A 14662-nucleotide genomic window follows, 5' to 3' on the forward strand; every position below is an offset into this window, starting at 1 on the left:
AACAATTTTTAACAAAGTCTGTAGTTACATAAATCTGGTTGTTAAAAATAAAATACCTATGTATTGAGAAGGGCATAGGTAAATTGAGTCCCATATACCTGAATTAAGAAGGGTCAAAATATTTAGATGGCCGAATTGAGTCCCGGGCATCGTAATCCTTCTAATTACCTTTTAATAGCTTTCTAATTTGTAAGTACTTTCTAATTTGTACTTAAGCATATTTAGAAATGTTGCAAGCAAGCAAGCATAGTGATTTAACCCAGCCTGAGAGACTTGCTCACCCCTAGAGAATGACATTCGGGTGATACAATTCATTGGGGCGAGGAGGATTAACTCCCGTAAGCAGGAATCACTCCACCCCGCTTCAATGCTCCTGACCATCCACTTACCCCCCGATAGCACTCTGATGCGCTATAGGGGCTCTCAATCAGCAAAGTGCTTATCATATGGGAGTCTTGGGTACACGGACTCCCATATGAAATCCTACCCCGATCAATGCAGGCCAGCGTGAGGCGCTCTATTCCCGCTATCTCTAGTGACTTATCTTCGATCTGTTTTGCTTGCTCGGGCGCCGAGTCCCCGCTCTGGGCTATGTCCAGTTCGGCGACTCGGCGCTCGAGGATGTGGGCCCCTCGTGCCCTTTTTTGGGTTTTGTTACTAATATTTTTTTTTTTTTTTTTTTTTTTTTTTTTTTTGTGGCTTTCGCCTATTGTTAATATTTTATTGATTTGTTTATTGGCTGAAGCCGTTTTGAAGTTTTTTGTATATTTTTTTTGAGGGATGTCTGAAAATTATAAAAATCAACATTAATAAATATAATGAGATGCCAAAGGTGAGCAAGTTGTCTTCTTTTGATAGAGCTACGATTATCTAGCCTTTATTATATATTTACTAATATTTGTTGTTTGGGTCTCCTATGTTTCCATCTATGGTACACATCATACCTTAATATCTCTTGCAAGATCCGGTTTGGGTGGTCTTCTAGCTCAGCAAATTTTGTTCTGGCTTTTTCCTCCATAATATCCAGTACTCTTATTTGTTTTAGGTCTCTAAATAAGAACCGTTCGGCGACGTATCTGGGCACGTTTGCAGCTTCTCTGAGGCAGTTGTTGTGTGCCGCTTGTATCTTCTTTTTGTTACTTTGACTTATGTGACCCCATGCAAGAGATGCGTATGTAATTATTGGCAGTATAATGCTATTTATCAGTCTTAATTTTGTTTTCATAGCTAATTTGCTTCTTCTTCCTGTGAGTCCTCTTATTGCCGATCTGGCCGCTGCTGTTTTCTGGACTGTTGCGTTGACATGTGATGTGAATGTAAGACCTTGGTCCATTGTGACTCCTAAATATTTAACTTCGTTTTGCCATTCGATGGGTCTGTCTTGCAATGTTAGCTGTTCTTCTGGGTTATCTCTTCTCTTTTTGAAGATAACCGCTTGGGTCTTATCTGGATTTATTGCTATTTTCCATTGGATACTCCATTCTTCTATTGTATCCAATGCCGTCTGTAGATTTCTTACAGCTATATCTAGGTTCATGTGTTTTGCAGCAATTGCAGTGTCGTCTGCATAAAGGCTGATCAATGTTCCGGGTGTTCTTGGAACATCTGCTGTATATATGGTATACAGAAGGGGTGATAAAACTGCCCCCTGTGGTACTCCAGCTTCCGGCATTCCGTGTTCTGATAGAACTGGTCCTATCCGGACCCTGAACTTCCGGTCGCTTAGGTACGAGGAGATGAGTTTCGTCATGGCCCCGCTGTATCCATAATCTCTCATTAAGAAATGTTGAATCTGTATCCATAATCTCTCATTAAGAAATATTAGAAATGTTGTTATTACCTGGAATAACAATAGAGGAATGAAATGATTTTATTGGTTATGCATTTATGGTAATCAAATATAAAAAAGCAATATCCTACAAAATATTTAGTATGGTGCGATCTATCTGTATACGATACGGTGTTGATTGCCAAAATGAGTTCGGTGAAAATTGTTCTTAGTGAAAAAGGAAAACAATTGATTGTGTTAAATGGCTTCAAATATCGTTTTCACAAATCTTTAAAGAATAGCTTTGGATGTGTTGTGCGCAGACGAGAGAAAAATGTAAAGCATTTTTAAAAACCCAAGGTGACAACGTAGTGACGGAAATTCGGGATGAACACAACCATAGCGAATTAAACGAAGATGCACTTAACCGTCAAATGTTAAGTAACTCCTTAAAACGAAAGGCCGTAGAAGACATCGGTGAAAGACCTATGAAAATTTTGCAAAAGGAATTACGAAATGGAGATATTAGTACCTTGACTACCAAATACGTGGCATTGGTTCGAAAAAATATGTATAACGCCCGACGATCTCTTCTGCCTAAATTACCAAAAAGTATGGAGGAAACTCATGATATATTAAAAACATTTCCAGTGAAAACCAACAAAAACGAGGATTTTCGAATGGTGAACGACATAGAAAACCAAATTATTATGTTTTCCTGTAGCAGCAATTTAGAATTTTTAGCAGATTTGGACACCATTTAAATAGATGGAACTTTTTAATATTGCCCAAAGTTTTTTAAGCAAATGTTCTCCATCCATGGTCTAAAAGAAGATTATTATATACCTTTGGTTTTCTTCTTATTGCCAAATAAACAAAAACATACATATACACTGGCACTTAAATACCTAACAGAACAAGTTGATGCAAAATGCAATAAAAAACTCGCTTTAAGAACGGTATTTGCAGATTTTGAAGAAGCAATTCAGCAAAGTGTCACTGAAGTTTGGACTAATGTTTCATTGAAGGGCTGCCGATTCCATTTAGGACAATCCTGGTAAGTAGTCATATTTGAATCCTTTTTTGAATGATGATGATATGTATGTGTGCTTTTTGTTTTTTGGTTTTTTTTGTACTGATTTCCCATATACCACGTTGTTGTAATTTTCCTGGTCCTGATAAGTAGTCATATTTAACATACGAGTATTTGAATTGTATTTTTGATGATGATGATGTGTATATATGCTTTTTGTTTTCCGGTGTTTTTTACTTATATACCATATGTCATACTGTTGTAATTCTAATGATGTTTTTTTCTTATTTCAGGTGGCGCAAAATTCAGGCACTAGGTTTAACATCCTTATACAAAGACAAAGAGAGTGATGTAGGAAAATATTTAACATACTGCTTTGGAATGCCATTTCTCAACCCAGAAGATGTAGGAGATTGTTTTGTTGAAGCTTTATCATCAATACAGCCACAAAATCATAGAATAGTAGAATTTGCGGACTATCTGGTCGATAATTATGTCTCAGAATCGGCTAAGTTTCCGCCAGAAATATGGGCGGAGATGTCAAAGAGTTTACAACGGACGACGAACGCATGTGAGAGTTTTCATTCCAGGGTTAACTCGTCATTTTATTTTGCTCATCCTCATGTTTTTCAATTTTTAACAGTTTTAATAGACTTTCAAAGTGAAACGTATGTTAAAATTAGAAGTGTACAAAAAAAAGTAAAAAAATTATTCTGCACAAACCCTTACATCAAAAAAATTTGTAGATGAATAAATAATAGATTAATATCAAAATTTGATTACCTCAAAAGTGTAGGTGAAAAATTTAGAATAGTTAAATAAATGAATTAGCATGTAATTCTAGCTTATATTGCTTTTTGTAAATATTGTAGGTATACATTTTTGTAATAAAATTATATGCTCTAAAATTATTGTTTTCTAATTCCTAGAAATCATTACGTACACCGACTAAGACCCAGTTAGACACGGGACTCAATTTACCAATCTTCGGGACTCAACTCGGCTATTAGAAATACGGATTATAAATTCTGGGACTCAACTAGGTTACTCCCATTGAGAAAAGACTTAAGGTCTAAGATAAATCAGTTGACAAATTATCCCTCAAAAACAGAACTCGATTCATTTTGTTAAGAAATATAGGATGTAAAGAAACTTGATGGTGAAGTTTTTTAATATTATTGGATAAGTCACAAATTACATTAAGTGCACTATGGGTGTATCGAAGATGGAAAATAAATTAAGAATCTTAATTTCTTAATAACCTTAATTCTTAATTTATTTTCCATCTTCGATACACCCATAGTTCACTTAATGTAATTTGTGACTTATCCAATAATAGGCTGCCCATGCTAGGTTTAGTCTTCTTCGTAGTTCGCATGTTTGGTTGTCTCTTGTGATCTTTATTTCGTGTCCAAGGTATATGTATTTTTCCACTAGCTCTACTTCTCTATTACGTTCGTTATATTGGTTATACACAAAAAGACATAAAAAGAAAAGTTCTTGTACTGCATATAATTAGTTTTGTATACCACATGTTCTGAAATTTGTAATGCCTTAAATTCGTACATTAATAAGCACTTATTGAATTGGAAAAAGTGCGCTGAGCTGTGCACTGATAGAGCAGCTAATATGACAGGAAAGCATTGTGGTGTTGCTAAAAAAATTCAATAAGTTTCGTCCTTAGATCTCATAATTAAACATTGTCATACATCGTCAACATTTAGCAACGAGAAATTTGTCACCATAACTAAATGTAGTTTTGTGCGGATCTATAAAAATCGTGAATTTTATTAAGCAAACAGCGTTTAAAATTCAAGATTATTTGCAATATTTTGCCAAGAAGTAGGGGCAGAACATGAACAATTATTACTTCATGCTAAAGTAAGACGGTTGTTTTGGGGAAAAGTATTGACAAGACTATTTGAGATACGTGAGAGTAGTGGAGATATTCGTAAATGAAAAAATCTTCATTATTGACTTTTTTTCCGATACAGAATGGGTTGCAAAACTGGCCTACCTGACATATTTTCTTAGGTTAACGGCTTAAATTTAAGTCTTCAGGGTAGTACAACAAATATATTTAATTTGCACAACTAAATAGATCCATTTAAGAAAAAGATTAAGTTTTGGTAATGCAAGTTAAACAAAATCATTATCAAATATTCTCCGCTTACTTTGACTGCTCAAACACCAAGAAAGATTATATAAAACTTAATGCAATACTGTTATACAGAAGGAACAACAGCAGAAATCCCATTAAATTGTTAAAAATTTTGTGAAAATAGTTTTTGTAATTTTAGTTTTCAATAACAATTTACTAAACATGCAATAAATATTTGAAAAAATTATTGGTCCGCCAAAAATTACGGGTGGGTTGTGATTGCGCGCAGCGGTCAAATACCTCCTGGGGTACTGAAATTTACCTTTAAGAGGGTTGCTGTGATTGCGCGCAACGGAAGGATTAAGGCAGGTAAACAAAACGGTATATTGTGATTGCGCGCAGCGGTATATATCAGCAGCTCTAATACCCGAAAGTTAGGTTTGGACCGAAGGGTTAGGTCTTCCTCCTTTGAAAATTGTACTGTATAATATATAATATATATAATATATTAATTTTTTAATTATGTGCAATTAAATAGCTTACATTTACAAAAAAAAATTAAAAATATTACTTATGAAAGAACATTAAAATATGTAACAAATTTGATAGAGAAATTTAAAAATAAAGAAATATCCAGAATAGAATTTGTTAAAACTATATGTTATAAGGCATGTTCAAATTAAATGTCTACATATGTACATTATTTAATACAATAAATATTAATTATAAAAGAAACACTATTCAGTTTTTTTTATCACAACTATTTCAATGTATTATTCACTTGTTATTATCTTAATTTTTTTAAATTAGCAAAACTTCCGTTCAAAACGAATAAGAAGTAAATAAAACTTCCGTTTACTATAATCTACGACTTTGCGCGCAATCACAGCATAACTTTTTAAAGACGTGCGCGCAATTGCACCATTGGCTTAGACACCCTGTTGAGATGTGCGCGCAATTGCGCCATTGGCTTAGACACCCTGTTGAGAACCCTGACCGCTGCGCGCAATTGCAATCTGCCCAACATTACCCTAAGTATTACCGGTTCCTGATAAGAAAAATGTTGAGAAACACTTATCTAGACGAACTAGTGGTAGTAGGCTGTGACGGAACAGTGGTAAATATAGGAAGAACAGGATCAAATCGTCAGTAACTAAGAACACATAGTAAGTAGAATGAAGGAAAATAAAGAAAATGCAGTGAAGTAAGCAATTAACGCAAGACAGAACAGAACAAACTGGAAAATCAGCACAAAAGGACTTCGCATTCTCCTTGGGTGAAATTTAAAGCAAGAAGGATATGGTAGAAGCTATTAATTTTAAAAATCAAGAAATATCTTCTAGACTGTGCTTTTAATGTTTCTGTGCATTCATTAGGTATAAAATGTAATAAGTACATAAGCATATTTCATTTGACGTGCATTGAAAATAACAAACGTCACAAATCAAATTCCAATATGTTTATTTGTGCCAATTGTTTAAAGAAACTGTGATTCGCCTGTCGAGTGTAAACTTTAATATTTCTGTTGGTAAACGAACGAAGAATTTTTATTTAATATTGTTTTGTAGAACTTTAGTTTGTTTCCTAATAAATATTTTTTTCTACAAACGTGTTAAAAATGCAACTTTTAGCACTCCATAGGAGCGTTAAAAATGTTACTTTAAAGCACTAGTGCTTTAAAATTTTTAAGGCACTGCAATTAAAATTAAAATGTCAAATTTTGAAAACAAACGTCAAAATATTTTTTATATTTCATTTATTAGCATTAATATTAACAGTACAACTTGGGCAATTTGAAAAAGGTTTTTAGAAAGTTTTTTAAAATTTAATTTAAACTGTATTATTGCATTTTTAACGGATACTTTGAGTCGCGGCCCTATTCTAACTAAAAATTTAGGTGAAGAGTTAGAGGTCGAGGTAGATCCTTTTGTGAAAGCAGCAATAAAAAATTTACCTATAAAGTCCTATTTTTTAAAAACTTATTAAAGAGGAGCAAGAAAAAGACTTTATTTGTAAGAAATTAAAAGAGTTCTGTATTTTATCTTGGCTAGAAAAATCTAAACTGCCGGTCGAGTTGTTTCCTTATTATCAGCATCAATATGATATATTATATTCTGAGAATTTATTATTAAAAGATTCGCGTATAATAATTCCAAGAAATTTGCAGTTAACAGTTCTTGATTTTATTCACATAGGGCATTTGGGTACTACAAAATGCCGTGAAAGGGCAAAAATGAATGTGTGGTGGCTAGGATTGCCAACACAGATCGAGAATCTCGTAAAAAATTGCCCGAAGTGTGTTGAACATCGGCAAAATATTAAAGAATCTTTTTACAGGGATAAGACGGTTCGCAGGCCATGGGAAAAATTGCCATAGATCTTTCAAACATGAGAAATGGTTTATGATAATTATCGATAATTTTTCTCGATATTTTGAAATTTTCGAATTAAGTAGTCTAACAGAAGAATCTATAATTCCCAAAATTAAAGATCTCTTTTCTAGATTCGGGATTCCTGAGGTAGTGAGATCCGATAATGGGAGGCAATTTTCTCGAAAATTTAAAGAGTTTGCACAAACTTATGACTCTGTCCATGTTACATCTAGTCCGAAATTTTCTCAAAGTAATGGAGGGGTAGAGAGGGCGGTGCAAACGGCTAAGCAACTTATAAAAAAGAATAAGAATGAAGACATGTTTCTAGCATTGTTGGCTTATAGAACCAATCCATTATAACATGGTTATTCGCCTAGTGAGTTAGTTATGAATAGAAAATTACGATCCACAATTCCAGCGTTACCAAGTAAACTGGAAGAAACTTTAAATACAAAGTCGGATTTTCTAAATAGAGAGAAATATGTCAAAGATAAGTCTGAGCGAAATTATAATAAAAGTCATAATGCTGGGGACATGGACACCTTAAATGTTGGCGACTTCGTATGAATTGTTGACATAAGGAAGTATGGGAAAGTAGTAGAGATTTGCGAGGAACCGCGTTCCTATGTAATGGAAACCAATTGTGGCCAATATCGCCGGAATCGTTGGCATTTAATTTATGCTCCCTACTACTTTCCAAGCGAGCCTGCTGAGTTACCAATATTGCCTATTGATAATAATACTAGTTTAGATAGTGTACCGGTTAATAATAATGTTCCGCGGCAAAATGAGAATATTGTGTGTGTGTGTGTGTGTGTGTGTGTGTGTGTGTGTGTGTGTGTGTGTGTGTGTGTGTGTGTGTGTGTGTGTGTGTGTGTGTGTGTGTGTGTGTGTGTGTGTGTGTGTGTGTGTGTGTGTGTGTGTGTGTGTGTGTGTGTGTGTGTGTGTGTGTGTGTGTGTGTGTGTGTGTGTGTGTGTGTGTGTGTGTGTGTGTGTGTGTGTGTGTGTGTGTGTGTGTGTGTGTGTGTGTGTGTGTGTGTGTGTGTGTGTGTGTGTGTGTGTGTGTGTGTGTGTGTGTGTGTGTGTGTGTGTGTGTGTGTGTGTGTGTGTGTGTGTGTGTGTGTGTGTGTGTGTGTGTGTGTGTGTGTGTGTGTGTGTGTGTGTGTGTGTGTGTGTGTGTGTGTGTGTGTGTGTGTGTGTGTGTGTGTGTGTGTGTGTGTGTGTGTGTGTGTGTGTGTGTGTGTGTGTGTGTGTGTGTGTGTGTGTGTGTGTGTGTGTGTGTGTGTGTGTGTGTGTGTGTGTGTGTGTGTGTGTGTGTGTGTGTGTGTGTGTGTGTGTGTGTGTGTGTGTGTGTGTGTGTGTGTGTGTGTGTGTGTGTGTGTGTGTGTGTGTGTGTGTGTGTGTGTGTGTGTGTGTGTGTGTGTGTGTGTGTGTGTGTGTGTGTGTGTGTGTGTGTGTGTGTGTGTGTGTGTGTGTGTGTGTGTGTGTGTGTGTGTGTGTGTGTGTGTGTGTGTGTGTGTGTGTGTGTGTGTGTGTGTGTGTGTGTGTGTGTGTGTGTGTGTGTGTGTGTGTGTGTGTGTGTGTGTGTGTGTGTGTGTGTGTGTGTGTGTGTGTGTGTGTGTGTGTGTGTGTGTGTGTGTGTGTGTGTGTGTGTGTGTGTGTGTGTGTGTGTGTGTGTGTGTGTGTGTGTGTGTGTGTGTGTGTGTGTGTGTGTGTGTGTGTGTGTGTGTGTGTGTGTGTGTGTGTGTGTGTGTGTGTGTGTGTGTGTGTGTGTGTGTGTGTGTGTGTGTGTGTGTGTGTGTGTGTGTGTGTGTGTGTGTGTGTGTGTGTGTGTGTGTGTGTGTGTGTGTGTGTGTGTGTGTGTGTGTGTGTGTGTGTGTGTGTGTGTGTGTGTGTGTGTGTGTGTGTGTGTGTGTGTGTGTGTGTGTGTGTGTGTGTGTGTGTGTGTGTGTGTGTGTGTGTGTGTGTGTGTGTGTGTGTGTGTGTGTGTGTGTGTGTGTGTGTGTGTGTGTGTGTGTGTGTGTGTGTGTGTGTGTGTGTGTGTGTGTGTGTGTGTGTGTGTGTGTGTGTGTGTGTGTGAAAAAATGGCTTGGATGCGAGTCCGTTAGCCACAGATTTTTATTTTATTTTTACCTCAATTTATTAGTTTTGTTATATTTATACGTATTTCACTTAAATAATTATATTTGTTTCTTTCAAGTAGTTTATGAGTAATTTAAATATTTCCATTTTATGACAACTTAGTAGATATTCTATACTAATTGGAAAATGAACTTGTGTTTGTCGTAAATTGTAATATAATTGATTTATATATCTCTCGTTAATTTTTCATTCCAAGAAAATATGGTTTAAATCTCTAATCGAAACATTATCACAAAAACAGACTGATGAATTAATTATACCTAATTTGTGCAGATGTGCCTCATATTTCCCGTGTCGAGTTTTTAATCTGACGATAGTAGAAATATCTTGCTTTGACAGGTTATATTTAAATATGTATTCAGGTGGCGGTATTATATAAAATGAGAATATTGACACTTTAGAAGAAACAAGTGAAACCGCGATTCGAAATGAAGTGAGGGTTAAAAGTGAGAATTTTAGTCCTGGTTTGGAACAGAAATTAAGTATTCCAGGTTCGGTGACACCTAGTAGGCCAAGACGTGTTGTTAAGAAACCTGCTTATCTAGCAGATTACACTGATTAATGTGTTTAGTATTTAGTAGTATTTAGTGTCTAGTATTTAAGTTGAGATTAGTATTAGATGTTATCGAGTTAAGGGTAGGATAACCTTCTTTGTAATGTTTAATGATAAAAAAGGGAGATGTGCTATCAGGCATAATGTATGCAACCAGGATAGCAGGGGATTGACAGTTGTTGGTTAGCACTAGGCTTAGAGGTTATGTCATGTAGAGGTTAAGTGAATAAACAAGTTCTAAAGACATCGAGTGTATTATTTAAGACAGTAATACTACACTGGGTAAGTCAAATAAGTCTTTTGAGGATATATTTATTGTAGCCTCAACCTCTCAAAATGATAGTAGTATTAACAAGACAAAGAAAAATATTTGACTTACCAGAAAAAAATCTAAAAAACGAAATCGGCGCCCTGAGACATGGAAGAAAAATAAGTCTGCCCTTGCTAGACAACGAGGTGAAGCTTATAATATATCTTTAAAAGCCAAAAAAGAAATTCCAAAAAAAATGTTGAGCTTGAGTCTCTATGTAAAAAGAATAACTGTCAAAAGAATTGTGACAATTTGACCAAGGTGAGAAAGAGGCAATATTTCGCAAATTTTATGCTTTTGATCAAAATGCAAAAAATGCTATACTCTTTTTAGTCTATTTCGATAAAGCCAGTTCACCGTCATAGAAAAAATGCAACAAAGAATAAATCTGCCACATTTACTTATTCAATAACCTGTCAGAAAAGCATAAGATCTGTTTGTAAAACTGCCTTCATGTCATTGTACCAAATTTCAAACAAAAAGGTTCAACTAATTCAACAAAAACTAAACTCTGGGACCACAGCACCATCCTCCTGATAGAAGAGGGCGTCACAATTCGAGACCTAACAAAATTCCCCAAGAAGTGATTGATGTAATCAAACAACACATTTTATCTTTTCCTGTTGACATGTCTCACTATTCCAGAAAGAAAAATGCCAACAAAATGTATTTATCTCCCTTACTAAATATGTCAAAAATGCTTGAACTATATGAACAATATATCAAAGAAAATGAACTGGATAAAACGTTTGCAGTAACAAAGAGTTTCTACTGTAACATTTTCATTACAGAATTTAATTTGTCATTTGGACAGCCCAAGAGTGACACTTGTTCTACCTGTGATGCAGGTTTGGGAAATGATGAGCATAAAGGAAATTTCCATTTTGATTTTGACCAACAGAAAGCAGACAGGCAATATGCTCGTGGCAATAAAAACAAAGGTTATATGACCATAGACCTGCAACAGACTATGCCACTACCAAGACTTACAACTTCAAAAGCTTTTTATCTAAGGCAGATGTGGCAGTACAATCTTGGAATTCACAGCATAACAGATGAAGGTGATAAGCCCTACTTTTTTAATTGGACTAAAAATGTAGCCACAAAGGGTAGCTTAGAAGTAGGTAGTTCTCTGCACACATTTGTGCAACTTTTATCCAGTAGAAACAAGAAAATAGATCATTTTATCATGTGCTGGTCAGAACAAAAACTTTAATCTGATATGTATAATATATCAATACCTTATTTAAAAAAAAATATGTGACCATAAGTTTCCGGAAGTGGGACATTCCTTCCTAGATTCTGATAGAGATTTTGGAGTAATAGAGAAAAAGCTAAGAAAAATTGAGAATTTGTTCAGTCCAGATCAGTATAGACGTTATTCGGGAATCCAGTAAGAAAGGATCGATTATTATCAACATGGAAAACCACTGTAAAAATATTAAAGAAATTTCAAATAATTTAAATGTATTTAACAGAAAAAAGGATACTAACAAAGAAAAAATAAATACGAGGGATGAGGTAAAATGGATTCGTGTTGAAAAATATGGTGAATATATGTACAAAAAAACACTGGATCCATTCACACCTTTCCTAAAAGTAGATATCCGAAAGAATACAAAAGTAGTTACAGAACCAGAATTAAATTTACCAGTAAGGGCTAACAAAACAAACACTTTGACCGAAGAAAAAATTACACCAGTTAATAGAGAAAAAATCATCAATTTCACGTAAAAATGTTAAACATGGTTTTGAAGGTTTTAAACGATAGATGAGGAATAAATGATGATAATTCCGTGAAGACGTACAGCTAGTTTTTTTTCTTCTTTTTTTTTAACAGTTACAAATAATGAAAAACTCAGTTTTTTTACTATAAAACCTTTCTTGTGCATTTTAGAAAAAAATGTTTCAAATAAATATTATACACCTTAAAAAGTTCTTTAATTTGGTGGGACACATATTGAAATATATTAACAATTGACTGAGATAATTGTAAAAAACTCTCATTTTTGGATTAATTTATAAATATTAATAACTGTATTTTTTGCACAACGATATTTAACTTAACTACATAAGTTATTTAAGAAAATCTATATTTTATGACCTACTTCATAGATTGAATATTACGCATATGCAGTGAAAAAATAAAATTCATGACTCGTTAAACTGATGATACTCGTGAAACAACGCCAAAGAATGTGAAGATGAGAATAGCTTCGTTTTATTTTTTAGAATGGAATCCCAAATTGAAACACGTTGAAAAAATTTGCAGTTTGCTAATTATAGTGCATTATTTATATAAATATACAATAATTATTATCCAGGCCCAGAAATTAAATTGGTTGAAAATACGATCTTATCCATAACACAAAAAATATTTTTAGCAGTTAGTAAAAATAAAAAGCAATTGATTAAACTTTTATGTGCAGAGCTCAACAAATCTGGGTACCGAACTAAAGTAGCAGATGAAGATGCAGACAGCTCTTTACGAACATACATAATATGAACCTGACAAAACCGTTGTAATAATAATTGGTAATGATATCGATATACTCATATTGATGCAACTCTCTGCTCCAGACAATAACATATATTGAAAAAAAAAAGGCGAAAAGGGAAAATCTATCTATTATAGTTGTAATAGTTTTAAACATTCTCATCTAAGAAAATACGTTGGGTTCTTATATATTTCCTCTTTTTTTGATCAAGGAAAATTCAAATTATTAACTGCATCGTCAGAAATTTTAGATCTGATAAATATTTTTTTTGACGAGAATTCTAACAAGGAGGACATCATGAAAAACGGATGTGATATCATTGTTGCTTTGTATTCTGCTGCAGCTGATGTTACATATAAAAAAAAACACAATAACATATTGACATTAAATGAGTTACATTTTTTACAATTTATAAGGAATACAGGGAAAAAATCTTTTAAATTGGAAAATTTGCCCCCAACAGAAGGTGCAGGTTATCAGCATGTACTTCGCGTTTATCATCAGTTACAACACTGGTTAAGTAAAAAACTGGATTCTACCCAATATGGATGGAAAAAAACTGATATAGGTTTTGAACCTATTTACACCTTAGATTGTTTGATTCCTGAACAGATAATAAAACAAAAACCATGTAAATGTTCAACGGGTTGCAAAAGTACAAGATGTGGCTGTAAAAAATATGGTATAAACTGTACGGATCTCTGTACAAACTGTGCAGTGGAAGAAGAGGAGAAAAAATGTTGCAATCGCGCTACAGTGGTTATTGACGATGGCGAGTCAGACTTTGTAGAGGATGTACTGTAACTTGCCGAGAAGCGATTTAGAAGCTATAGACGTTCACTAGAATAATCAAATTATTCATAAACAATGTTTTATTTTTTATTTTTATACTTAATTACATATATGAATTTATTAAAATAATATATTACTATCAAAACAAATATACAGTATGTCCCTGTAAGTTGTATCCATATGGAAAACTTTTTTATTATTAATTTTACGAAAAAAAGTTATTCTTCATAAAAAGCTCTGCATGGTCCAAAACCTAAGATTCAACCATCAGATATCAAATTTTATAAATATTATACGAGGTATGTCAAAAAGTTTGAATTTCACTCAAGAGTACAGTAGCTTTATTTTTCACAATATTGAAAATTGCTATTATGAAAAGTTGTTTGGAATTAAAAACTATATTATAATATGCAATTACATCCTTCTAATTGAAAAAATTTATTTTTGAAAAATTATGGATAACTAGCATTATTTTCAGTAATTTTAATTCTAATAACTCTTTTATTATTAATTTTACGAAAAAAGTCATTCTTAATAAAAAGTTCTGCATGGTCTAAAATACTCTAAAACCTAAAATACAACCATCTTATGTCAATTTTATACGAGGTATGTCAAAAAAGATAAATTTAGATCAAAAGTAAAGTACCTTTATAGTTCAAAATATTTCAATTAGAAGGATGTAATTACATACTGAAACATGGTTTTTAATTCTTAATAACTTTTCCTAATAACAATTTTTGATATTGTGAAAAATAAAGGTATTTTACTCTTGAGCCAAATTCATATTTTTTGGTATACCTTGTATAAAATTGATAAAATTTGACATAAAATGGTTGTATTTTAGATTTGTGACCATGCAGAACTTTTTATTAAGAATCACTTTTTTTCGTAAAATTAATAGTAAAAGAGTTATCAGAATTGAAATAACTGAAAATAATGTTTGTTATCCATAATTTTTCAAAAAAAAAAAATTTTCAATTAGAAGGATGTAATTGCATATTAGAATATAGTTTTTAATTCCAAACAACTTTTCATAATAGTAATTTTCAATATTGTGAAAAATAAAGCTACTTTACTCTTGAGTGAAATTCAA

The 14662-nt window shown here is 33.6% G+C and overlaps 1 protein-coding gene across 1 annotated transcript; it reads left to right on the forward strand.

Moving 5' to 3' along the window:
- Positions 1-2574: 2574 nt before the first annotated feature.
- LOC126891385 (uncharacterized) lies at positions 2575-9978 on the forward strand. Its single transcript, XM_050660561.1, has 3 exons — positions 2575-2825; positions 3095-3372; positions 9908-9978. The coding sequence occupies exons 1-3, from the start codon at positions 2575-2577 to the stop codon at positions 9976-9978; spliced, it is 600 nt and encodes a 199-aa protein (XP_050516518.1).
- Positions 9979-14662: the final 4684 nt, after the last annotated feature.

Source organism: Diabrotica virgifera, chromosome 9 (genome assembly GCF_917563875.1).
Source record: "Diabrotica virgifera virgifera chromosome 9, PGI_DIABVI_V3a".
In the NCBI taxonomy this organism is placed as follows: Eukaryota; Metazoa; Arthropoda; class Insecta; order Coleoptera; family Chrysomelidae; genus Diabrotica; species Diabrotica virgifera.

Excerpts from the sequence above, each read along its gene's own strand:
- LOC126891385 (XM_050660561.1), top strand. The coding sequence starts at position 2,575 with ATGTTCTCCATCCATGGTCTAAAAGAAGATTATTATATACCTTTGGTT. Across the intron at positions 2,826-3,094 it reads TTCCATTTAGGACAATCCTG|GTGGCGCAAAATTCAGGCAC; the intron begins GTAAGTAGTCAT and ends TTCTTATTTCAG. Across the intron at positions 3,373-9,907 it reads ACAACGGACGACGAACGCAT|GTTCGGTGACACCTAGTAGG; the intron begins GTGAGAGTTTTC and ends TAAGTATTCCAG.